At 41.6% G+C, this 25,746-nt stretch overlaps 1 protein-coding gene across 4 annotated transcripts in view; it reads right to left on the bottom strand.

Annotated features, from left to right (window-relative positions):
- Window positions 1-489: 489 nt before the first annotated feature.
- Window positions 490-25,746, bottom strand: part of FAM53A (family with sequence similarity 53 member A) — a 96,077-nt gene continuing 70,820 nt past the window's right edge. For all 4 annotated transcript variants that reach the window (XM_077477937.1, XM_077477938.1, XM_077477939.1 and 1 more), the window contains one exon: window positions 490-1,998. In XM_077477937.1, the coding sequence (XP_077334063.1) occupies window positions 1,714-1,998 (285 nt within the window). In that variant the 3' untranslated portion in view covers window positions 490-1,713. The remainder of the gene's footprint in view (window positions 1,999-25,746) is intronic.

The raw sequence follows: 25,746 nt of genomic DNA, 5'->3' as shown, positions 1-25,746 counted from the left end.
TTAATTTTTTTTTACACAATATGATTGCTTGTAGCAGTAAATTTCATTGCAATAAGCATTGTGCTGAATGAAACTGACTCCGTAAGTTTGTTTTGTTGTGATTAGCTGTGATTGGCCAGAGCTAATCACATGGTACAGGTAACTGGCCCTGTCTCTACCATGTGATCACACTGACCGCAACACAATTGTACACAATGGATGGCATGAAAGGAAGCCATCCATTGCTTACAACTGTTATGATCAGCTGTAATTGGTCACATGGTACTAGCACTGAGCCCGTACATTGATCAGTCATCCGTGGGGTCCAGTGGACACAGCTGGTGACAAATCGTGGCTCTGCACAGTACCACCCCGGCCACCAATCTGCTATAGACCAGACGGGAAAGTGTTAATGTCTGCCCGGAGTTCATCTGTAATGATTGAGTGAACAATGGTTTACTCTACAGGCAACTGGAAAACCCTTTAAAGAAAAGAAAAAAACAGGACACATTTTTGCAAACCAAATTGATTTTTTTTTTTTATTTAAGGACAAAATCGCCTTCTATTGCTGAGTGTATTTTCTCTTCCTGTGGAATTGATCATTACAAAAGTCCAAGTCTAAAGTTCAAGTGCTTTGATACATTCTTTTGAACGTTAGAAAAAAAAAAAAAGATTGAACGTAATAATGACCTACAAGGCATGTAACTACTTGCACTTTTTTGGAAATGCACAGAACGTAAAATTACGGTCACTTTTGTTCAAGATAGAAAACAAATACAATTCAAGTAGCAAATGTATAGGCCTTCCCGTCTCCTTAACCTTTCAGGTCACTAATACATTTTGATCAAGAAATCTAACCAAAAAACATGCTTGTACATGTAGTTTTGTAACCACTCAATATAAAAAAAAACATCCTAGAGCGGTTATTTTGGTTTTTTTGGACTGGTCTTTATCAATAACATTCTCCATATCCATTTAGACAAAAGCGTCATCGTTTAGAACTTTTAAGCTCTTCCAAAACAAAAAATAGAACTTATACCTGCACCAGAATCATGGCAGACAAAGATTTAGGTTTATAAAATGCCCTTCTGAAAATTCATTTCAAAATAGAGATGCTTTCTTTTTTTTCCAGAACTGTAAAAGCCATAGAAATGCAAAAATATCTGTTAAGTTTTTTTTCTGCTTTTTACATTTATTATTTTTTTTTTAGTATTTTAGGTTTCCTTAAAACTCCTGACGATTTCCTTTCGCGGTTGCGGAGCTTGGCAGCCCAGTATGTGAGACGTTCGCAAAAAGTAAACAAATTGTACTCGCTTTTTTGTCAAGCACACCCCGCCAAAAGTGAGGTTACGTAATTATGAAATTAGCTTAAAAAAATAGTAGTCCTTCCCGAACCCACCCCCCCCCCCATCCCCTTTTCCCTGTACTCTGAGTAACAAATATTTAGGCACTCTCAGTAAGCACTTGTAGATAAGTTACTTTCCCATAGGAAACCTAATGAGTACATATATATCTATTTGACTTTATACGTTGAGCCACACATACTAGGCCGAATACTGCTGCCAGGTCGGAAACCATGTTTTCAAGTTCAGTCTTTTTATCATTTGTTTTGTTAAACTAAACAGGTGACTACTCTCCAACGCGTTCTGCGGGACTCAAAGGAAAGCAATGGCGGCAATGGGTGTGCCGCGACCAGAGGCAATGGGAGTGCCGCGACCGGAGGCAAATCAAGGTTTAGTTATTCTCTATTTGCTCCAGATCCAGATCATCACATTTCATCTGAACCATGGGGCCCTCGATGCATTCACAGTCGCTTAAGTCTTCCTCGCTTTCACTCACAGTGGCTTCCCTCTTAAAATCCCTTGAATGGATCCCTTCGTCTGTGGTCTCCTTCACAGGACTGGACCCAGGAGTGATGATATTCATGAGGTCATTGGAATCGCAGGGAGAGGAGACAATGGTTTTAAGGTGGGGATCTTCGTCATCTTCATAGTCCAAAGAGCAAAGGCTTTTAGACGTCTGGGGAAAAAACAAAAACAAAATAGTTTTAGTACAAGAGGAATCTGAGCCATGGATTAACAGCATTTTAAAAGAAGGAAAGAATACTATTTGGCAAATCAAGTGGTTATTTTTTTAATTTCAGATAGTGGAAGTATTATATACTCTATACTATGTCAAGTTGACCAACAACGTCCCCGCTGAGGGCACGTATCCATTCTGTCCAAGAGCACTGCATGTGTGTATGGACGAGGGAGAGCACTTATTCCACGCTGGTTCCTCTGAGCAAGGGCCTTGCTCAAGGGGTAATCTGTCTTGGCTTATAGGCAGGATGGAAAGGATCACGCAGAAGTCGACTTTTTTGGCCAGGATTTACAAAGACCATGCTTGGCTCCCAGGTATGTCTTTTAAACAAAGGTTCATTTACCTACAATGCATGGTTTGGAAACTACTGGGCACCCTAGATGGAACTGTAAATTTTATTATAAAGGCAAAGACAGGCATAATGCCCAAATTATGCCTTTTGACCATTACATGTACTGCCAGAGATGTAAAATGTAAATGTAAATTATGAAGGGAAAAAAAATAAAAATCACTTGCTGGCTCCCATTCCACAATAAACTAAGTATTTACACAGACTTTGGCGTGAGTAGGAGTCATGTCTTAATAAACAGAATAGAGAATATTAGAGACCCTGTAACCATGGCCATTCAGGGCAAATTACATCTGTGTGTAAAATCCCAATCACTTTATACTCTACTCTCCACTCCCCACCGTTTATTCCTCCTTGGTCAACACTGTCACCTCATCCCATGATGCATCCCCAGCCTGCGGATTGGACAGAGATAGAGCAACAGCAGTGATACACTTCAAGGGCCTCATTATCACATTTGCATGGAGCACACCTTGATGGATCCCATTCATACTACTCCTCCCAGTTTGAATGTTAAAGTGTTACTAAACCCAGGACCACTAGATCTAGTCCCCTACAGTACACAACATGGAAATGCAATTTTAGGAAATATATTATCAGCACGATTTTAGCAGTCTTGTGAATTCCATCTGGTGTCTGGTTAAAGCTTGTAGGAGTTTATATTCACCTCTGACTGTCCGATGAGGCTGCAGGACCCCTGACCTATCTGGATAGTGCTGATGGACCCTGTGCTGATCACATGCACTCCCGAGAAAAATAAAAGACTCTAGTAATACACGCCAAACTGAGCATGTCCAGCTTGCCCAGCATACCTGCCTCCGATCAAACTCTGCTTAAAATCTAAAGATCTTTAAAGGAGCTGCAGACTCTTTAGATTCCCTCTGAATATACTCACATAGAAGGCCCCTGTGCTTTACAAAAACACCAAAACAGAAGTTTCATGCCATTATGATTGGATTCATAGAGCTCGTAAATAAATGTAGCTTTTTTTTCTTTAATCAACATCTTGTCTAGGAGCGGCAGCAGCCTCCCAGCACTGTTTGTGTTAATCTGCAGGCCCCGTCAGACTAAAGCCAGGCCTTTGTCACAAGAGACTTCCTGCGCTATGAGAAAGCTATTCTTTACAGTCAACCAAAATTAACTTTTTTCTGTGCATAAGGCGAGCAGACTACAGGCAAAATAAACATACTACTCAGCATGCCCAACAATCACGTCCAGGCACCAGGTCCCCACTCAGCAAAAAGGCACTGTGCCGTCTACTCAACAAGGGGGTCTCTGATTGTAGGCCACATGACGACCTGCAGGCATGCAACTGTGCCATTACTCTGGGTAAATAGCTCCGTATCAATAGACCTGGACCACATTCTTCATTGTGACAGCAAATTACAAGTCCAGCCGCTGATGGCTTACTGTGGAATGTCTAGGTTAAAGATCAAGACACAGAACAGCAATTTGATTTGTTATAGTGGTAGAAAGAGGCTGCCGAGGTTGTTCAAGAGTAAAGGACTCGGTCTCATGTTAAAAAAAAAATATCAGATTCTATTTCCAAGAGAAGGTAAAAAAATAAAAGAAAAAAGGGATGTTTTTCTTAAAAACTCTCCAAAATCTGGTGTTAAAAAGAAGCCTATGTTTTTGAAGAGTTTTATGGCTTTTGTCATTTGCCAACATTTTTCAAAGCAATTTATTCTCCTCTCTATCTTCTCCCCAAATCAAAGAAAGAACCATGCTTGCAAGAAAGTAACTTAGCTCAGCATATAAGGACATGCAACACTTGTCATGATTAATGCTATTTGGGTGGCGTTTTTATGTTAAGTTCTTTAGAATTTAGAAGTAAATTGGATTACCCAACTGCCCAAACTTCACCAAAATTAAAGAGAAACTGCAGTCTGCTAACATAATTTGCAATAAAAACACCTTTGCCATGCTGATACTTCCCGCCAAACACTTTGCATATTTTATATATACTGTGATTCTGTAACTGCCAAATATGCTGCAGAAATCTCCCTCCGCTGAGTCTGGCTGCAGCCATTTTAACTGTGGGCAGCTGAAGCTGCTGCCTGTTAACTTCCTGGATTTACACAGACACGAAGAGGCAGCTTCTGCAGCTCTCATTGGCCCTCTTATGACCCATACTCCCTCCCTTCCAGGCAAACTCACAAGAGTGAGAGAGAGCCATCTGTGCATGATGTCAAAAGCCTAGGCTAATGACCAGACAAGAAACAGGAAGTGGGCTGTATAAGGTATTTACTGGCAGAAAAAAATATATATATATGTTTTACCGTCCAAAGTGAGAACAACAAGGGCAGAAGATTTAATAGACGGAAAGTTGAAAAAATGATTAAGATCCGCTTTAAGCAAAGTCGTTAAATAGTATTCACCTGAGTAGCAGTTGGATAACTTGAAATATCTTGATCAATAAATCAAGGGTATTCATAAAATGATTTGCATACAGATGTTCTTTTATAACAGCAAATCACCAAGGACCTGCATATTGACAGATGTCTGCGGAAATGCACACATAGTAGCTGGCTGAATCAACTAATGATCTGCGCACAACGGCTGAATCTGCATTTGTGGCATAGTTGGTTATGCAGTTGCTTTCTGGAATATTAATGGGCCAGGACCAGAGTGGATATTAATTAATGATTAAAAAAAAAGTTTTTGATTCATTAAATCTAATTTTTTTTTTCTTTAAATCGATTTTTATCAAGTTTATTTTAATAAAATTCTTTTAGAGTAAAAATCTATCTAAAGAATTGTTTTTAATTTAAAATACATTAATCATTTAGTTTATTCAGCATGAAATGGAGCTCATGTATGTATCATGAGGCTGCATATTCAGCAAGATTTACATTTTTGGTACACATAAAATGTTCTCAGCTTGCAGTGCTTGGATTCATGCACTGCATTGATGCATTCACACATTGGCACAGTAACCATGAGATAAAGCAAAGTTCAGGAATGTTCCTTTATCCCACTGTTTTGCAAATCTATGTACACTACAAACTGTATGATTGGATCAGTTCTGATATTGCCATTTTGGTAAACTGACAGCTTATTATTTTAGATAGAATCTTTAATATTTTCAGATCCATCATGGCAGCGACTGTAAGCGGGCATCCACTCACCTGCTGCCGCCACATCCCTCGCCTTGTTGTGTCACTGCTGCATCAGCCATCCCATTAGCGTGAATGCAACTGTTGCTCTTTAAAAATTATGATTTAAATTAAGCCTTTTTACTAGGGATTTAAAATCATGAGTTAAATCGACGAGTATTAAATCAAATTCACCCTGCACAGGACCACAAAGTAACAAAAAAGTTACAATATTGATAGTGTGACAAATAAGCCACGCACCTTTAAGTACAATTTGTTGCACGTGTCTCGTAATGGAAATTTATGCCATTCAAGTAACTTTTCTATTACTCGTCAACAGCCACATTAGACAAGAACCAGGCAACAAAATGACAGCTGGTAGCCTTCTTCTACTGGACGACTGGACAGGAAGTAAGCTGTGTGCCCAAAAAAAAATGGCTGTCCACTATACCACCATCAAGGATGGTAATGATAGTCTAAAACGTTTACATATATAAGACTTAGATTAAAACCCCCTAAATAAACTGCTTAATGGAAGTTATATAATGGAATGGAAATTTACGTTTCCTGAAGACGAAAGGCATTGTCGTGAAAATCTGCAGCCCACACAAAAAAAAAAAAAAACTCCAGATGGGTGAAGTGCAACCTTCCCAGCACAAAACTTCTTTGGGGATTGAGAAGAAAAGCAGAGGCATCTAATGAGATGTCTTTTCTTGTGGAAGCCCCAAAGCCTTTTCATTTACACAGCATACATAGAAAGCCCTGAGCACAGAGCCTCACTTCATTAAATGCCATTTTGGGCCTAATTTCACATTGTGCTTGCCCCCTCTCTCTGCTCTTTATGAAAGCTGCAGAGCACCAGATGCTCGATGTGGATGCCACCTCCAGCAGAATCCCTCATTCAAGCTCCTGAAAGAAAGAAGGCCTCAAGTTTTCATTCAGAACTAAGTACCCCCAGTGTGTTTGTGCCTGTCACAGCACAAAGTGCTAGCTTGTCTACAGATCACTTTTGATACTTGATTATCATCTCTGAGGCCTGTCTACTGCGATCGCCTTTCCTCCTTCCCAAGCCTGCTGGAATTCGAACATTAAATGGGTATCCTCCTAGGCAACAATAGATAAATAGGAGGCCTTTGATTGTTCAGGCGTTGCTGAAAAGAAAAGAGCCCAGGACCCGTCCTTGCTGTGACTTAGCAGGATCTAGTCAGGCACGGCTCCCCTCTCCATTCCAACGAGCCCTAACTGCCTAGAGCTCCTTATTCAGTTCAGATGGGGTCTGCTCACCCCTTTCAGAAAGGGACATGAATTCCTGAGGAGGCCTGTACAGAGAGCAAATGTTGATCCTGTGAATGGGGGGCAAGGCTAAGCTCGCTAAACCGCTAAATGGCACCATGGCTCAGGGCTTTCAACACCGGTGGGATTTATGGCTGCACTCTCTGCAAAGAGAATAAAAAATAAACATGGACGTTTAGACCCACGTCCCAGATCATTATTGGCACATGCCATCTGTGTTTCAGGCTTAGGAGGCCATTGTCTGCAGGGGCCTAAACCCGCCATTATTCCTTCCAGCACAGCTGTCCTGTTTAGCAGGGCTAATTATGCAGTGATATCTATGGTGTTAATTTATTGGACTTGCAGCCCCATAAAATGATACTCCAATGGAAACTTTTAAAAAGGGGGCTGTCATCCCAACTCAAGAGAGAAATAAAGAACATAGGAGTAATTTAGAAACATGTTTGGCATAATGAAGTGCTTTGCTCTAACACAAGTCAACTTCCTGGAGACCATATTCTAAAACCAGCCATTTTGGGTGCTTGGTCAAAATTAGAAGAACCCCCATTTCATACCGTATGTACCAGTCTCAGGTGAAAACACCTGGGCAGGAAATGGTTCAGAATGCCAGATGTCATCCTCCAACTCTCAGGCTGCATAATAGTTATGGAACAGTGCAGCCCCAATACTAAAAAAAAGTAGTATGTAGCCCAGAATCTGTTTTCAAACACAACTACTAGGTTTAACAATTGGTTCCATCTCAAAGCTCAGCAATCAATACCCAATTTGGGGTGGACATAGCTATTTATCTTCTGCCAGTTAAAATATTAAATTACACCCGACAGGAAACAGAAATTATGCGGGCATCCAGTTGGCCTATCAGTAATGAAATACACACAGGCACAACATTCCACTGTGTTTACATATCCAACAATTTGTGCAAGTAGCACAATTTGATATGATACAGAAATAATTTGACAAGAGGCCTAAAATGTGGTGCTACACTTAAAGTGAATCTGCTCATCCCATAAAGTACAAAGCAGCAGATTCTCCCACGGTACTGCTCCCCTTCAGCTTTATTCAACTGCCAGGGGGAGAGTAAAGTATGGTGTAAGCTACAATTCAAAGAATCTCACACAGGTCTATGGACTTCCCTGTGACCGCCTTGACTGGCCAGCCCTGTCACAAAACACATTCTCCACCATACCCAGAAGTACGAGTACTTTCTTTTGGCTACCAGTGCTCAAACCGGTGGGGTGACTTTATATTTTTACACACACACCAACCTATTTCACAACCCACAACTGCTTATTCTCCCAAGGAAAACATCTTTAAAGTATATCTAACCCTATAGCCCCTCGTGTCCGCTTTGTTCACAACATGTAGGTACATTTTTTCACCTCATATGGTCATGTCCTGTAGTTCAGACCTTTTGGACCCAGATAGTCCAATTTTTACATTTTTACATGACCACATGGGCTCTCCTTTGTCCCTAGATCCCAAGCCCTGTTTGCTGGGTCTCCTTCCAGAGCCCGATATAGACAAATATCAAAATATATTTTTGCATGAAACTATTTACTGCTCACAAAGTGATTGCACATAACTGGATGCAGACACCCCCCCTCCCCCATTTGAGGCGTGGGTACGGGAGGTGAACCTCACCCTCCCATACAAAAAAAATGATCTATGTACACAGAGGCTGCCCAGCTAAATACAATAAGGTGTGGGACAGCTGGTTGGTGCAATCAGCCACATGCCTCCAAGACAGTACTTGAATTATATTACTACTTTGATTTGTTTATTCCTTGCTAAAATGCCATTTCACATTTGGCTATGAAAGGCTATGAGTGTCTTAGTGTCACAGTGTTACTATACGGCATTGTATTTTATGGGCATGCTACTTGGCATCATTTCTTTGATACATTATACTGCTTGCATTACCTGGATTTTCTTTTCTCAAAGTTGCTATTGAACGTGAAAATATATCTAATCCTAAAACCAAAAAATGTAATGCAAATGTAATCTACTCCAATCCAGTTCATCTTTACAGAAATAGTGAACACCATACACACTCCCCACCCACTGGTCTCCGATGTACTTACCGCCAGGGTTGCTCATCTGTCAGTACCTACGCCACCGGTCCAGAGAGCTGAAATCCCCGCTCTTCTCTGTGTAGCGCTTTCAGGATGAACCAGAGCGATTCACTCTGCAGGCTTTGACCAGACACGCTGCACAGAGAAGAGCGGGGATTTCAAAACCCTTGACCGGCTGAGTGCGTACAGACAGCTCGGCATTGCTGTATGTATAGCTTTGCTCTGTAAAGGTGAACATTTTATATGTTTTGGCTGGAGTGGCCGAGTTTTTTTTCCCCGAGGGGCTTTTGTACTCTTACCTGGTGATCCTGCCAGTAACTGCATTGTCACACTCCTACAGGCTTCCAGTGGAGTGGATAATTTGCACACAAATTATACAGCTTTGGTCCACTGAGTATGTAGACAGGAACGTTCACCCAAATTGACTTAGCATGATTTTTATATAACCTACTACAGACAAATATCTTGCAGGGCCCCTGGTTTAACCGCATCCTCTTTTCGCAAGTCCTCTTGTGGTTTAATGTGTGAGCAAGCCTGCAGAGAGCTTAGGAAAAATAAAATGATGCTGAAGACTAATGGAATTTCCCCGTTTACACCTGAGCAACTTAAAGTGCGTTTCCAGAAGTGCTTCATGGTCCCGCACCAGAATTCCATGTTATTCTATTGAGCCTGTTCACATCTGAGAGATGTTCTGTTGCTCAGTGCTAAAACCACCTTCCAGAAAATACAGGTGTTCCTTTGGGGCACGATCGCACGCTTTTGGCCTAAATAAGACTTTAAATCTAACATCTGTCTCATTTTTATAGTAAGTTGCTTTCTTTTGGCTAAAACAAAAAACAATGAAAAAATAAAAAGGTATGTGCTGTGAACCATAAAGCAGGTAGGTTGTGTCTCTCAAGGTAAAATCCTAATGTGTAACTTTAGCATAGATTTAATTTTGCCATCACAGTCTACCCAAAGTAAAATTGGCAATTAAAGTGGAGTATAGAACAACTGTGCTGGATTAGGACTCCTTTCAACCCTTATAAATTGAAGCCTCAATGGAAAGGAAGAGAATATGCAAAATGTTTGAGATAAAAAATTAACTGCTTCTACAAATTAACATCAGCCCCCCCCACCCTCCCCCCCCAGCGGAACGCGCCACGTTTCCCCCTCATTAAACCCATAGATATTTTGTAACAAGCACATTCTGTCAGGCCACACCAGGCCTCTATAGGGAGATGTGACAAGTGCTAGCAGCTGGGAGATCAAGCACAAGAGCCGAGATGAAAGGACAGCTGCCGTCTAGGGATGGGGTCCCCTCTGCCAATAGCACCAAATTAACTCTTCAAACTCACATTTCTATTTGGCCTTAGCGGGAGACCCAACACTGGTGGCCTCCTCAGCATTAGAGGGGCCATGAATGAACAGGCTGCAAGTCTTTTCACTGCTGCTTTAAGGACATGCATACTAATTCTACGCCGAGGCGACAAAGTGAAGTTCAGTTCTTAAAGGAAGCCTCTACTGAGGCTGCCATTGCTGACCTCTTCTGAAAAGGCTAGTTGCCTGGCTGTGCCGACGTCAATAGTTTTTGGGTTACTGTCCCGGAACAAGCATTCAATAAGACAGCCAGGCAGCTGGCATTTTTAGAAAGCAGTCAGCAATGGTGGCCTACATATTTTTTTTGGTACAAGTTTACTTTAAAATGTACTTGTCAATTGTAAAAATAGGAGGCTACTATCCTGTGCCAATACTAGGTCCAACTAGGTCTCAAGGTTACTTCTCTAAATCGTGGGATGATCTCCATCAAATTGACTTACATATTTAATACTTTATCTGTGAACTAACATTACGGAATTCCACAAGGTGAAGGCTCTATTACACTATAAACTATCTCAGAGTCATGGGTTCACAGATATCAGTATTTAGCCAAAATCATAATTTCTTTTGGATAGGAGGGGTAACAGTAAGAACTCACGGTTTTATTGCAGCACAGTGGCTAAGTGGTTAGTACATCCACCTGGCAGCACTAGGGTCTTTAGTTTGAATCCAAACCATGGCACTACCTGCATGCGGTTTGCATATTTTCCTTGTGTCTGTGTGGGTTTGCTCTGGGTGCTCCGGTTTCCTCCAACATTCCAAAGACATGCTGGTAGGTAAACTGGTTGCGGTCTAAAATTGGGTCTTAAGGAGTTCGGGACATTAGGATTGGAAGCTCCTTAGGGACGGGGACTGCTATAAATTTGCACACATACATACAATATATATTATCTGTCATATACACAAATTTCTACCGTATATAGCGTTAAGTAAAATTGCTGGTGCTATACAAGTACCTTTAATTAATAAATTGCCATCTTTGTCCACTGGGAAGAAATCGCCATACTTCCTGTAAGGGCATATTATAGGCAATGTCTCCAATGGTAATAGAGATAAAAAGCAAACAGCTTAAGGCCTCGGCAGGAAAAGAAAGTCGCCCTCTGATGATGTCACCTATTTCAGTAGGTTTTATCAGCCATACAACTCAGGCCACCCCTCTAACACAAACCACTCACAGGTTGAAACTATGACCAAGCCCCTGAACGTGAAACACGCCAGTTGGGGTGGCATTAGGTGGGGACAGGGAATGTATGGCTGTATGTACTGAAACTGGTGATGTCAATGGTGTGTGGCTTTCTTTTCATGGAGATTTATTCACAGAGCATGTATGGGATTCTGAAACTGGCACCCGGAGTGCCATAGTGAAAGGAATCTGACAAAAGCTTAAGGCCTCATACACTGTGTGGGTGAGTTGCGGCAAAACCAGGTGGTTGTACTGGCCGTGACTGCTAAACTGCAAGTTAACATGGGCAGCGGCCATGTTAGTGTATATCGCCAGAGTGAAATTTAATAAGACCTGTTGAGTCTGGCAGGCAGTACCACTGCCAAACATGACTCATCCGAGTGCAGGGAACTGTGGCGTGGGCTTCGGTGGGCTATCACTGGTTAAGACCAGTGTCCAGGAGGTGACATACCACCAAGCCATCTGTCAAATGCCTCTGAAAAGCAGGCATCACTACACATGTAAAGGAGCCCCTAATACAGTCAGGAAGGGTTAGAACTTTTCAAAAAAAAATTCTCTTTTCTGGTGACAACTGCTGCCCTTATCTGTAGTACAAACATCATATGAACAGGAAAAAATCCCTCCAATGGGGACACAGACCCATAAAAACCTAACTGAAATTGTAGCTCTTCCCCAGTCTAACAATAAATTATTGGGCCTGATGTATGAAGCAAGAGGTCCCTGGCCATGTGGGATGTAGGTTTCATAAATGCAGTAAGTGTGACCTAGTTCTCCATTGTGAAAATAGGTAGCGATTTTGTTTCACAAACATTTTCGGTTTCAGCATTTGTGATGTGTGCACAGGCCTGAAAACACATTTATGCGGTAAATAAGGTAATTTCCGACCCTTTAGCTTGCACAGGCCTCATAAAACATTATACAGATAGCATGTGTCACAGATTCTGGATTTTATTAGCCTTTCCTGAGGAGCACACCTTTCCCTCAATGACATTCTGGAAATATTCTGCTGAAATGCGATTTCCCCTCAGAACGTATTAAAAAGACTTCACATTTTGCCACCTACGCATCCCTTTAAACCAAGCTCCGGTCATAAAAAAAAACACAGGCCGCCCTGTCAATATAACACCAGGCTCGGAGATATTCCTGTCAGGACTTCTGTTATGGTCACAGTTATTATGGCAACGGGCTTCCCTTCCAAGGTCTCCTGTGACTGACATCTTGCTTCATCTGCTCGTTAATGCTTGTTATTACTATAGCGTTTCTGTTTAGTCATGATAAATTAAAAGTGAGCTGTCAAGGCTGTGAAACCAGAGCAGCCAAAGTCCTAGAGGAGAGCTGGGCGGCAGCCATTTGCAAAGACACTGACACATTCTCATCCTCCATGTGCAATACGGCTCAGCCAGGGACACACCAATCAGATGTAATGTGTAATAAGTGTAAATATGTTTTTAAACTAACACTATCAGTTTTTATTTCAACCTCCTGTAAATCCTCTGCACAGCAGGGTTCAGACTTGGAGAGCAAAGGGGTGGCACACTACGAGCTAATGGTCCCAAAAACTCCAATTATGTGTCGTCATTCTTCTAAACAAATCTGCCCTGTTGGCTAATGTGCTCACACAGGGACAGCACCCACGGCTGTCTGAATATAAGAACAGTGACGGCATCCAATTGGCCGACACTTTTCCACCTGGCTTCTCTATTTTGCAATCAACTTGTCAAACTGGATGATGCCGACAGGCCATCTAAGGCTCAAATTTCAGCTGATTCAGCAGGACTGGCTGAACCTCGAGCTGCATGGTTAGCTTTAGATAGAACATTTGGCAAACAATTTTTTAAAGATGGGCGAGCATTCAACTCAAAACTCGAATAAAGGCCACGCCACTCCCAATGATTCCAGTATTAAATGTTATGATAAATTTACAGGCTATATGCAACACAGGTACCATGCCACCCCATTCAAATTCCTAACAGGTTTCCATGCTAGTAGACCCCTCTGAGTGCAGGCAGGGTGTGGACCAATTTAGCTGGGTGCTAGATGTCCTGTATCCAGTGCCCATGGGGACATAGCCTTAGTCTGGCCATACACTAATAGAATGTTGTTAAGTTTGTTTCAAGAATTCTTGTTCGAGTTTTCGTTAATCGTTAGTTGGGTCAAATCGATGTTCATTTTGGACCAGTGATGAGAAAATCTGAAAGGCAGGATGGAAGTTTTTTTCTTGTTTTTTTTGTGTTTTTTGTTTGGAAAAGTCAATTCATTTAAATGTTCAAAGCAAACGATTTTATACTTAAATATTTTGCAAGTACTTTTAAGCAACATTCATTAAGTCGTTGAAGGTACTGATGAGTGTTCATATGAATGTTCAAAAATCTAGTGCATGTCCAGCTTAAGGTCCTAGGAGCAGTGTGGGGATCAATTAGGTGGAGAAACTTCATAGCACCAGTCCTTCATAAACAGATATGCGGAATGTCGGGTTGGTTTTTGTAGTGCGTCTTTGAAGAACCATTGTCACATACGATGGGCAGACCAGAAATGGTACCATGCCACACAGTGGAAATCAGCTATACAGGAACTTTTTTTTTTTTTTTTGCAAGGACACACTTGCATATGTGCATGCTAGATTCTTGCTCTGCAGATATATTGAAAACAGCTGCTAGCTCTCCTGAAATTAGCACTGCATGGTGCTATGACCTCTGGCAGTTGAGAGGTCACCCAGGACAGGCTATAGGAAAGACTGAACATATATACGGTGATTAAACAGGGCATTTGTGACATTTCTGGCAGAAGCCATGCCCTATATTCATATAGCAAAACTATGCTCCAGGCAGGAGTAATACGTATCATCAGCTTTCACACATTTCCCAGCATGAGCTGTACAGATGGCCCACATCTCCCGTCTAGTGATTAATGCAAGATATGATCATAAAAACAGGAGCTCTTCAAAACAATAGGGTAACCAGTTAATACTGGTCTCAACTTTCCTTGTATTGTAAAAATAAAAAGCAGTCCAGGACCGGAGACCTTCAAAGATAAAGGCGTTAATTTACTAAAGGCAAATAGGCTGTTCACATTTACAAGGAAATATGCTCCAGAACTTAGTAAGTGTGGTGAAGTTTAACTTTGCAAAGTTACTACCTAATCATGTGCAAGGAAAAAAAAAAAAAAAAAAAACACATTTGTGATTGCATGATTGAATAATGGAATTCAGCAGAGCCTTACCTCATTCACTAAGCTCTGGGGCAAATTCCCCTGTAAAATGCAATTTCCCTTGCAAAGTGAACAGCCTACTTGCCTTTAGTAAATCAACCCCCACTGTGTCTGCTCTCACCGCAAAATGCATCATGCTGAATGCATAGCCTCAAAAGAGCAAACTTCTACTCAAAAATGGCAGCAATTTTCTTTTTCTTGTTCAACCATGCACAAGTATTTACTATGACCTCATAAGTGTTCTCACATTTTGCATTCTTCCACATTTGCATGACTGTTTAGAGGCCTTGGGACCATGAACCCAGAATGTTTTTAAATGACTTTCTATAATTGAATGCTGCCTGGAGAGTTCAGTATATGTATTTAATATATATGTATACCAAATTATAAAAAAGCCATAGAAGCTTTAAAAGCAAATACAAAAAATATAATACATGCATCCACATTAACATAAATATGGGAACTTATTACATTTTTTGTACTGGAGTCTGCAGAGCCTTGCAACCATGATTAGTGGATCACTTTGCAATGCACGGGCTCCTGCATTCTTTTCTTTAGCTTCAGAACTGCACAGAGGTATAGACCTTCAGTTATGGAGCTGGCAGAAGCAAACAAGTACAGTTATGTCATTGCATTTGTGCTCCATAGAAATCTATTAGTTCCTCTGCTGTCGTGGCTGATGGGCTTATGGTCTTCTTCATTCACATCCTAAATATGGGTATAACAGGAAACATGGTCCCAAAGGTGGAATAAGTCTATATCATGTTAATGTCATTTTAAAAGCAATTTCAATATTTTCAAATTTGCACATCTCTTAATTATCTGGTGGTCCTGCCAAAAGGGGCCTTGTTTAGACACTCCCTTCTCCATCTTGCAGTTCTCCTGTGTTGCCTGTCAGATGGGCATCTCATTTTGGACTATGACTGACCATTTGTAGGCAGCCCCAGACAGGGTCATCCAGCACCCAGGGTAAGGATGCAGAATAGCGCCCCACTATTAATACATGCCATAGAATGGGTGTGCCATGCTGCGTCCGTTTTTGGCCCCTTTGCTTCACTGTGCCCAGGGCAACTTCCCCTCGTGCCCACCCCTGGTCCCGGCCTGCTCTTATAAGAAACTCGTCCTTAGAAATGCAATGGCTGGAGTACATATAGACGTGGCAGCAAAGCTGCTGCGAGAAATCAAAGGCACTGAGATGAAACAGGATGAAAAATGTAAAAAATATATTTTACCAAAATGTCATAGCATAGGGTGCCCACAAAAAGCCATCGGATTGCATTGTGGCTCTGGTGACAGCATTTTCTTTGGTGAGCCCAGAAAGGGTTATTTGTTTTGCTCTTGCAAAAACATATCCATCTAGCATGCCTCCCATTGTCTCTGTTCAGACGTTGGCCTTAGACTAGCACTAAACATAGGCTGTATGTAAAACAACAAGAGTGGAAAGATAAAATCTGGAAGGCTATTTTCCATCTCAGATTCAGTTCAGCTGCAGAGAGCAGACAGTGTGTCAGAGATCAGGAAACCAGGGGTGAGGCAGCTCAACCGACTGTCAGCGGTATTAATCCTGCAGAGGTACAACTGATCCTCATATCAGGGAAAGCATGGTCACGTCTAAAAACATCAACCCTTACTTGCCAGATGATGCCTGCCCTTTAAACATTAAAGGACAACTCCACCAGGTTTTCAAAATACAAAAATTCTTGTAATTCCTCCCAATACTACCATGCTATATGGTCACACTGCATTAGAAAGGTGAAATCATGGGATTGATTTACTAAAACTGGAAAGGGCAAAATTAGGGGCAGCTCTGTATAGATACCAATCAGCTTCCAGGTTTTTCTTTTTCGTCAAAGCTTAACTAAGCTGAACTGAGAAGCTGATTGGCAACCATGCACAGCTGCACCAGATTTTATAATCTCCAGTATTAGTAAATCAACCCCCATATGTCAAAGTCAGACGTTCTGCAAGCGGTGTCCCTGCCCTGCCTCCTGATCTTGCAACTTCAAGTGAACACCCTAGGACAGTGATGGCAAACCTTGGCACCCCAGATGTTTTGTAACTACATTTCCCATGATGCTCAACTACAATGCAAAGTGCATGGGCATCATGGGAAATGTAGTTCCAAAACATCTGGGGTGCCAAGGTTCGCCATCACTGCCCTAAGATCTCTACATTTGGTATGTGTCCCCGTCCATTTTAGCGTACAAAGCAGGTTCTTTATCACAGGAGCTTTAACACAAAGGAGTGAGGATGCTTGCGACATCATGGTCACATTAGGTCAGTGACATGGATCCAATATGGGCATTTTAGGTCAATTATGGAATAAGCATTCTAGCCACCTTGTGTACGTGCAGCTGTGGGGTGGAGAACGCTCTTGCTGCAGTTAATTGTTCAGCAGTGAGCAGGAATGATAGATACCTTCTGTGTTTGGTCCGAACAAACCAGAGCTCTTCCCCAAAGAGGAACTCCACCCCACAATTTTTTCTGCCAGTCTCCTCTCACCTTGTGTGCTGGGATATCCTCATAAACATACTCGCATGCCCAGTGAATCCAGGATTGTCTGTTGTAACCTACTGCACACAGGTCCTGTGCCGCCATCTTCCTTTCATTAAAGCATTTTAGAGAGCCAACTACCTCCTCCATGTTGTTGCAGCTTACTCTTTGATGATGTGGCATCACAAGCATGCACAATATGTTGTAGAGGGAATGAAAGCCTCCAGGGATGTGAGACACAGGCAGCTGGGATGCGTCATTCGCAGCCTTCTGGTAAGGATATGAAAGCAGAGGCAGCAGGATTGGGTGAAGAAGGCAAGTAGGGATGTGGGCAAGAAGGAAAAAGTGCCCTTATTCATGAAAAGAGGGAAAATTTACAATAAAAGGCATGTTACTCTCCTTTAAATCAAGGAGTAACATAACTAGAGGCTTCAAAGTGTGCAAAGTATTTGGAGAATGCCGTGTCATTGCTGTTCAGGTGCTATTCTCTACATTCCAAGAGACTTATCAGGCTGATTCAAACAGTGCAGGCGATTATATGTGGGCTACTTGGCACTCGTGCTGCATACATTTTACTGAGAGATGTCTAGACTGAATCTGTACCATGTGATTAATATATTTGGCAAAAAAAAAAAATCTCCAGCGATATCTAACCTTTGTGTAGTGAGGGTGTGAGTCTGGCCTTGGCCTCCAGCAACACTCAGGCTGGACATTCAAAAAGAAGCTGATGAATAATTGTATGCAGGTAATATGTCATATACCTTTCTTGGAAATGCCCAACTGTCAAAACGTAGTGTAAATAAATGAAGTGCAAATAGCTTACTTTAGTACGGCATTTGTAAGTAGGGTTCTCATTCACCTGTAGAGTACACAATGCGTACTTGGACTCATGCCATGGGGATGACACTAGCAGAGGAGTCACATGCATGCAAGTCAACATGCCCAGAACAAGTATAAGATCAGCTACCCCAAGATGGCCTCAGTGCTATTAATTGGCTTGGATTTGACACCCTTACACAGATGAGGCAGTGAAACTGTCTGGACACCCATATCTATGTCTGTGATATTACATTCTTTCTCATTGGCAAGTAGTTTGGTGGTGCTCAATGATGATGACTAAAGAACAGAACAAATTCAGATAGAGTTTGTTTAGCAGACCCTGGCAGTATGAATTCCACATTGAAAATAATACTATACAAGGAAAGCCATCAGCTTCCCATTTGCGGTGGTCAAAACCAGCATTTTAAATTGCCAACGGGTGGCACCTCCAAATCTGTGGACTTTGAAAATAGATCCATTGTTGCTGCTTGACAGGCTGGAGCCCATTAAACATATAGAACTATGAAAAAAATTGCTTGCCCAAGTCATACTTGTTTATATCAAAGGAAAAGTGTTGAGACACTTCACTTGAAACAAATATGGACCATGGGAAGAGAAAGTTCATCAGCCCTTTTGGAAAATTCTAGGGCAGACTCATGAAAACTGGGGCAAAGCTTGAACTACTAACCATGATAACCCATTACCTTGATGACACTATAAATCTGACTTGTTTAGGAGCTACAGCTTGCAGCAATTCCAAGACAATACATAACCGATACGACAGACATCATTCATGTGTTGAAATCAGCCATCTGGATAGTTTGTGTGGGTAAGGGAGATGGAAATGTTTGCTGGATTTTCATACCCAAACATATATTGTCCAAAATCTTCTTGCTTCAGGCTTTGTATTTGATAGATTGCATCACATAAGATGAAGCCGCTCTTCGCATCTCAGACATCTTCAGCTCCAGCTTGCAAATGGTCATTCTTCTGGGGTCCATTCTTTGCGCAAATTTTTTTAGCAACGTGCTAGAGCTGAACGCCCCTTCTGAAGAGTAAAATCAACTTTATTGTCCAACACAAGCAGAGTGAGGGAGGATCCTGGGTGGAGTTATCTGTGCATGTGTGGAATAAAGTTGTTTTTACCCTTTAGAAGTAGTTTATGGCTTCAGAACTTTGCTGATAAATTGCCTGCTAGATATCAGCCTCTTACCCCTTTTCTGCAAGCCATTGCTGCCTACAGCAATCCATATACCAAGGCTACGCCTGGCTATGCCTTATGTCACCGATGCTCCCCATGTCAAATCACTCCAGTCCCTACGTGGCTTTGCAACACTCAATGCCAGCCTGTGATTGGCTGCTCCATTTTTATAGAGTTCCCATCTCTATCATCATCTCACAAGCTGTAGTTTCAAAGTTGCAAAGGAAAAGCAGAAAAATTTTGAAGTGGTAAATTTACTTTGGTTGCCTGTAGTATACTTTTAGGAATGGGAAAGCACACTGTTAACACTTCTCAAAAAGGAAAAGAAAGAGTCAAAGCTCATTCTACAGCTGCTCGCCCGTTATTGTCCTGTAGATAAGGAGCAAAGAAAGAGCACACTCAGAGGAAGGACACATCAATAAATGGGACGTTATACAAGAAGCACAGAGTAAACTGGCTTCATGCACATGACTCAGATTTGAGATATTGTATGCGGTTTCCAAAACAGAGATAGGTTTCTTGTGAAACCTAGGCACTGATACAATGTGCCAGGCTCTGCCATGACACGACACGACACAACCAGGACTAGCTTTTCTGCTCCATCAGTGTAGTGTAAGTTTATAGGCGTGTAGAGCAAAGTCAGACTACACTGTGTACTTGAGAGAAGCTCTGAAATTATGAGGAAAGATGAGGTTTGTGTATAGAAAGTTCCTGGTATGAAAGGGAATCTGCAGGTCAGTGGCACAGAGGCCCAAGCATGAGCCAGAAAATACTCTGTATGCATTATGATACTACTCTGAGTGTGAAGGCACAAACACTTATATTGGCATTACAAACACACATTGACCGGATAGATGGCATACATTCATAGAAGGACAATATCACCTCTGTGATGGTTTTACTTAGCCAGCCTTGCAAATCTAGGCTTATTTTTAGGATTCTGGGATGGCCAACTCTGGGAAATGCCTAACTGCCAACATTTCAGAACTTTTTCCAAGAACTGGCAGCTCTGATTAAGTGTTAGTAAAGAAAGCCATTCTTTCACTATAAACAAAAACGAAAAGTTTTCTTTAAATATAATCTGTTAACAAATTTTGTCAGTTTCTGATGGGAAGACAGGCAATATCTCAGATCAAGTGAGATAATAGATATCAAAGCTGCTACCATAGAAACCTCTTGTGAAGACTGTTTGTTCCGTACTAGTGTTTTGCAAATCAGAAAAAGGAGGAAGTTGGGTTTAGTGGTTAGAATTCTTTAAGTCGTAGTCAGTTGTAAGCCAAAGAAGAAAAGCACAAAAAGGAATGACTGAACAGAACTAAATGCTCTATAGTCCACTAGATCCTGTTGAACTACAATAACCAGCCTGCCCCAAAAAGCAGCAGAATGACCCCACTAAAAAAAAACCTCTTTTTGCCTCTCCAACTAGGTTCACTTCGCATTTTCCATCAACGGTGCTTCCCATGTTCAGTGAAGCATACTCTTGTTGGTCATCACAGATGCAATTCAAATGGACATAGGGTATGGCAATTGGTAGGTTTAGACTGATCTCAGTGAAACTAGTTTCACAGAGACATACCGAGGGTTTTAGGCTAGGAAGGATAAAACACTTTTTTTGTTCTTCTGACAGGTTGACTAAAGCAAAACTTCACTCTCTCAATCAACATCAACTATTTTTAATCCTTATGCTGCTAGCATTAGTAAATAAATGGGAAAGTATATTATATTTACTTCTTTTATTTTTATTTTTTTACAGATCTTCAGTTACTTCCTAGTTTTCAGGCCTAGGCAAATTATGTCATACATCCCAGGAGTCTTTAAGGAGGGAGGAGTTTTCTCAGCTAAGCACACCCACCTGCCTGAGTTAATGACAGATGGACTCCTGGAAATAAATGCTACATGAATCATCTGCCCTTACTCAACATGGCCACGGCCAGAAATGTGTTTTTCAAACTGATTTCTCAGCAAAACAAAGCATGGACACATATGGATGGGGGAGTTTTCTTTGAATATTAATAAGCATACGTATGTTTGTGAATAATGATGTGGTTAGGCAGTGCAGACAGTACTCAACTTTATAAACGCAGGAACATAGTGTGGCGTTACTCATGAAAGAGGCATCTTTGAATCTTTGCACAATATGTTTTTCTGACTGGTTATTAACGTATAGATCAATTTTCGCTATATGTTGCAAAAAAGATCCTGAAGTCACTATTTCTGAATAACTTACACGTTGTTTAATATAAACGTGAACAGCTGTCAATTAACAATTGCTATAGGGACGGTTGTGCAAGAAGATCCTGTAAACGTGTATGACTTCATTATGAATGTTTTGCAACTCTGCCTTTTGGGGAAGTTCTTGAATGAAAAAAAGGTTTAACCACTTGAGGACCGCCGTATTGCCATTGTACGTCAGCACAATGGCACAGGCAGGCATAATCACGTACATCTACGTGATTGCCTTCCAGCGGGTGGGGGGTCCCATCGGACCCCCTCCCGCTGGTTACGGCGGTCCGATTCGGTCCAGGAGCGCTCCGTGATGAGGGGATGGCCGTTCGTTTTCGGCCACCCCCTCTGGATCGCTCCTGGCCAATGAGAAGCTTCCTCCCCTGTGTATTGTTTACACAGGAAGGAGGAAGTGATGTCATTCTCCTCGGGGCGGTCTTTTTGACCGGACTACGAGGAGAAGAGTAAAAGTAAGTCTGCACGAACACTACACTGACATGTAGGTACACACAGGCACACAAACCCCCCCCCGATCCCCCCCTCCCCCCCCAGTCACAGTGTCACTGATTGCATTGATCATTTCTTTACTGATCAATGCATTCAGTGTCAGTTGTGACAGTAAAAACTGTCAGGACAGTTAGTGTTAGGTCCAGGGTAGCCCCCTATCACCCCCCAATAAAGATTTAACCCCCTGATTGCCCCTAGAGTTAACCCTTTCACCCCCTTTTGCCAGTGTCACTAAGCGATCATTTTTCTGATCGCTGCATGTGTCGCTAGTGTCGCTAGGTAGCTAGTTATTTTTTTAGGTTCACCGCCAGGTTTTTATATCGCTAGGTACCCCGATATACTACCCAATTATGTTTTTAACCCCCTGATTGCCGCTAGTTAACCCTTTCACCCCCTTTTGCCAGTGTCACTAAGCGATCGTTTTTCTGATCGCTGCATTAGTGTCGCTACAGTCGCTAGGTAGCTAGTTATTTTTTTAGGTTCACCGCCAGGTTTTTATAGCGCTAGGTACCCCGATATACTACCCAATAATGTTTTTAACCCCCTGATTGCCGCTAGTTAACCCGTTCACCCCCTTTTGCCAGTGTCACTAAGCGATCATTTTTCTGATCGCTGCATGTGTCGCTAGGTAGCTAGTTATTTTTTTAGGTTCACCGCCAGGTTTTTATATCGCTAGGTACCCCGATATACTACCCAATAATGTTTTTAACCCCCTGATTGCCGCTAGTTAACCCTTTCACCCCCTTTTGCCAGTGTCACTAAGCGATCGTTTTTCTGATCGCTGCATTAGTGTCGCTACAGTCGCTAGGTAGCTAGTTATTTTTTTAGGTTCACCGCCAGGTTTTTATATCGCTAGGTACCCCGATATACTACCCAATAATGTTTTTAACCCCCTGATTGCCGCTAGTTAACCCTTTCACCCCCTTTTGCCAGTGTCACTAAGCGATAATTTTTCTGAACGCTGCATCAGTGTCGCTAGTGTCGCTAGGTAGCTAGTTAACTAGGCTCCCAAAAAGTCCCCCACATGTGGTATCCCCGTACTCGGGAGAAGCAGCAGAATTTATTTTGGGGTGTAATTTGACTTCTGCCCATAGCATGTGTGAGCAATATATCATTTAGTGACAACTTTGTGCAAAAAAAAAAAAGTTTGTAATATTCCCGCAACTTTTGGCAAAATATAAAATATTCCATGGACTCAACATGCCTCTCAGTAAATAGCTTGGGGTGTCTACTTTCCAAAATGGGGTCATTTGGGGGGGTTTTGTGCTATTTTGGCATTTTATGGCCTTCGAAACTGTGATAGGTAGTGAGGAGTTAAATCAAAAATTTGCACCCTTAGAAATCCTGAAGGTGGTGATTGGTTTTTGGGGTGCCGTGCGCGACTAGACTCCCAAAAAGTCCCACACATGTGGTATCCCCGTACTCGGGAGAAGCAGCAGAATGTATTTTGGGGTGTCATTTCACATATAACCATGGCATGTGTGAGCAATATATCATTTAGTGACAACTTTTTGTAAAAAAAATTTTTTTTTTTTTTTTTTGTCATTATTCAATCCCTTAGGACAAAAAAAATAAATATTCAATGGGCTCAACATACCCATCAGCAATTTCCTTGGGGTGTCTACTTTCCAAAATGGGGTCATTTAGGGGGGATTTGTACTGCCCTGCCATTTTAGCACCTCAAGAAATGAGATCGGCAGTCATAAATTAAAAGCTGTGTAAATTCCAGAAAATGTACTCTAGTTTGTAGACGCTATAACTTTTGCGCAAACCAAAAAATATACGCTTATTGACATTTTTTTTACTAAAGACATGTGGCTGAATAAATTTTGCCCTCAATGTATGACTAAAATTTAGTTTATTCGATTTTTCTTATAACAAAAAGAAGAAAATATCTTTTTTTTTCAAAATTTTCGCTCTTTTTCCATTTATATCGCAAAAAAAAAAAAATCGCAGAGGCAATCAAATACCATCAAAAGAAAGCTCTATTTGTGGGAAGAAAAGGACGCAAATTTCGTTTGGGTGCAATATTGCATGACCGCGCAATTACCAGTTAAAGCAGCGCAGTGCGAAATTGCAAAAAGACCTCTGGTCCTTAAGGTGTTTATTGGTCCGGAACTGAAGTGGTTAAAGGAACCATAAAAATTAAATTGTGGCTCAAAACTAGAGAACCCAGGCCAACCATCCTGCAAAAGTAATTACTGGTATTGGATACACTGCAGCAGGATCTGGCACCTGTGACCAACCTTCCATAACAGAAGATATATTGGCCAAGTCTGTGAACAAAAGTGGACTTATTTTACACAGGCAGTGGTTGTACAGCTCAAAGGTATAGATGTATCAGATTTGAATAAATTCAGAAGATAGAATTGAAGTCTTATATCTGCTCAGATGGCGTTGGGTCTAACAAAAGGTGCCATCTTCCCTTTTTATCAATGTGACTAGACATTGAAGATATAATTGTCAATAGTGACACTAGGAATGTTAGTTTCATTTGTCCACTAGAATCCACCAATACAATCATCGTAGAGAGAGCCCTGCCCACCTAGATCTGGAAATAAAATCCCTCAGAATAACGTCATCCCAACAAAGTCAACATTTCCAACTGACCACAAGTCAAAACACGTAGTAGATTCAAGTTATAAAGTTATCTTGCTTGCCCTTGCTTCATGATCAAACTGAAGTTGAAGGGTGGAAAAGGTTCGACAGTGCACTAAGAATTTCACAGCTTGTATGAAATTTCTAGCAAACTACTTAACCAAGCCTCTGCCGAAATCTGCAAGAAGCCTCATCCTGTCAGGATGTCTCTACGGTATATTTCTACATTGTGTGAACATGAGAAAAATAGCGACCTACAACCTAGTAAGAACTACCTGCCAGGTATACAGTCTGTGCAGCCGAGTGAATGTTCAACTATAGATGAAAGCAGAATGTAGTGATGCACTTAAAAGCATCTCTGAAGAATTGCTCCAGGTTTACTAAACAGGTTTCACACCTTTTTTCACTTTCAGGCCTCACAACTCTACAGGTCAAAACTGTTAACACTCATTTTAAGTCAAGTTTCACAGTTGTACCCCAGAATTTCCAAATTCCAGTTATTCTGTTCTGTTACGCCTAATCCTATTTCATTATTACAGATCTCAAGTCAGAAGTCTATAGATCAGGCATCTCCTGGTGCTCCACAGTTGCTCAGGTGTTCTTTAGTGCACCCCAAGATTCCCAAATTCCAGTTAATCTGTCCCATCTTGTCTCACTCTTTGCCTTCCTATTGGCTATAAAATGTGATGCGAGCCTCCAATGGTCAATGGAAAGGCTAAAGGGCTTAAAAAAAACTTGGGTGTGAAAGTTGTGTGCATTTTTGAGGATCTTGGGGGAACAGTAGAGCCAGCTATACATGGAAAGCCAATTTGCTTCCTGCAACCATGGGTGGCAGGGGAAATCATCCACGGCCTGTAGCAGCCGCTAGCAATAATTGCAGGTAAAAGCCTGCAGGCTGGTTGTACAACTTGGTACGTTCAGCCTGCCCATACATGGTTTAAATTTCGGCGGGTTCCTGCTGAACAGGAGATTTGAACCATACATGGCCTTGCCTAAGGGTTTACTGTTCTGTACAGATTTTCTGGTGAACCAAGACTAACTGGCATGCTAGCCTGATTCGAATTATCATTTTATTTTGTACCCAGAGGACACCTTTGTGTACATTAATGGCTGCCAAATCCATAAAACTTAGGTGGGGCAACATGAACCAGGCTAAGCTAATATAACCAAGAAGATAGAGAGTGCTCAACAAACACAGCTTGCAGAAAACTGGCAAACTCATTGCGTTTGAAGGCAGACTGAACATTTACATATAAAGCGATAGCTATAGACTGACAAAAAGGAGA

Source organism: Lithobates pipiens, unplaced genomic scaffold, assembly GCF_037356315.1.
Source record: "Lithobates pipiens isolate NorthernLeopardFrog02 unplaced genomic scaffold, aLitPip1_a1.2 Scaffold_13, whole genome shotgun sequence".
Taxonomy (NCBI): domain Eukaryota; kingdom Metazoa; phylum Chordata; class Amphibia; order Anura; family Ranidae; genus Lithobates; species Lithobates pipiens.
The sequence above is the reverse complement of the archived record's forward strand: the minus strand, read 5'-3'. Positions and strand labels throughout refer to the sequence as shown.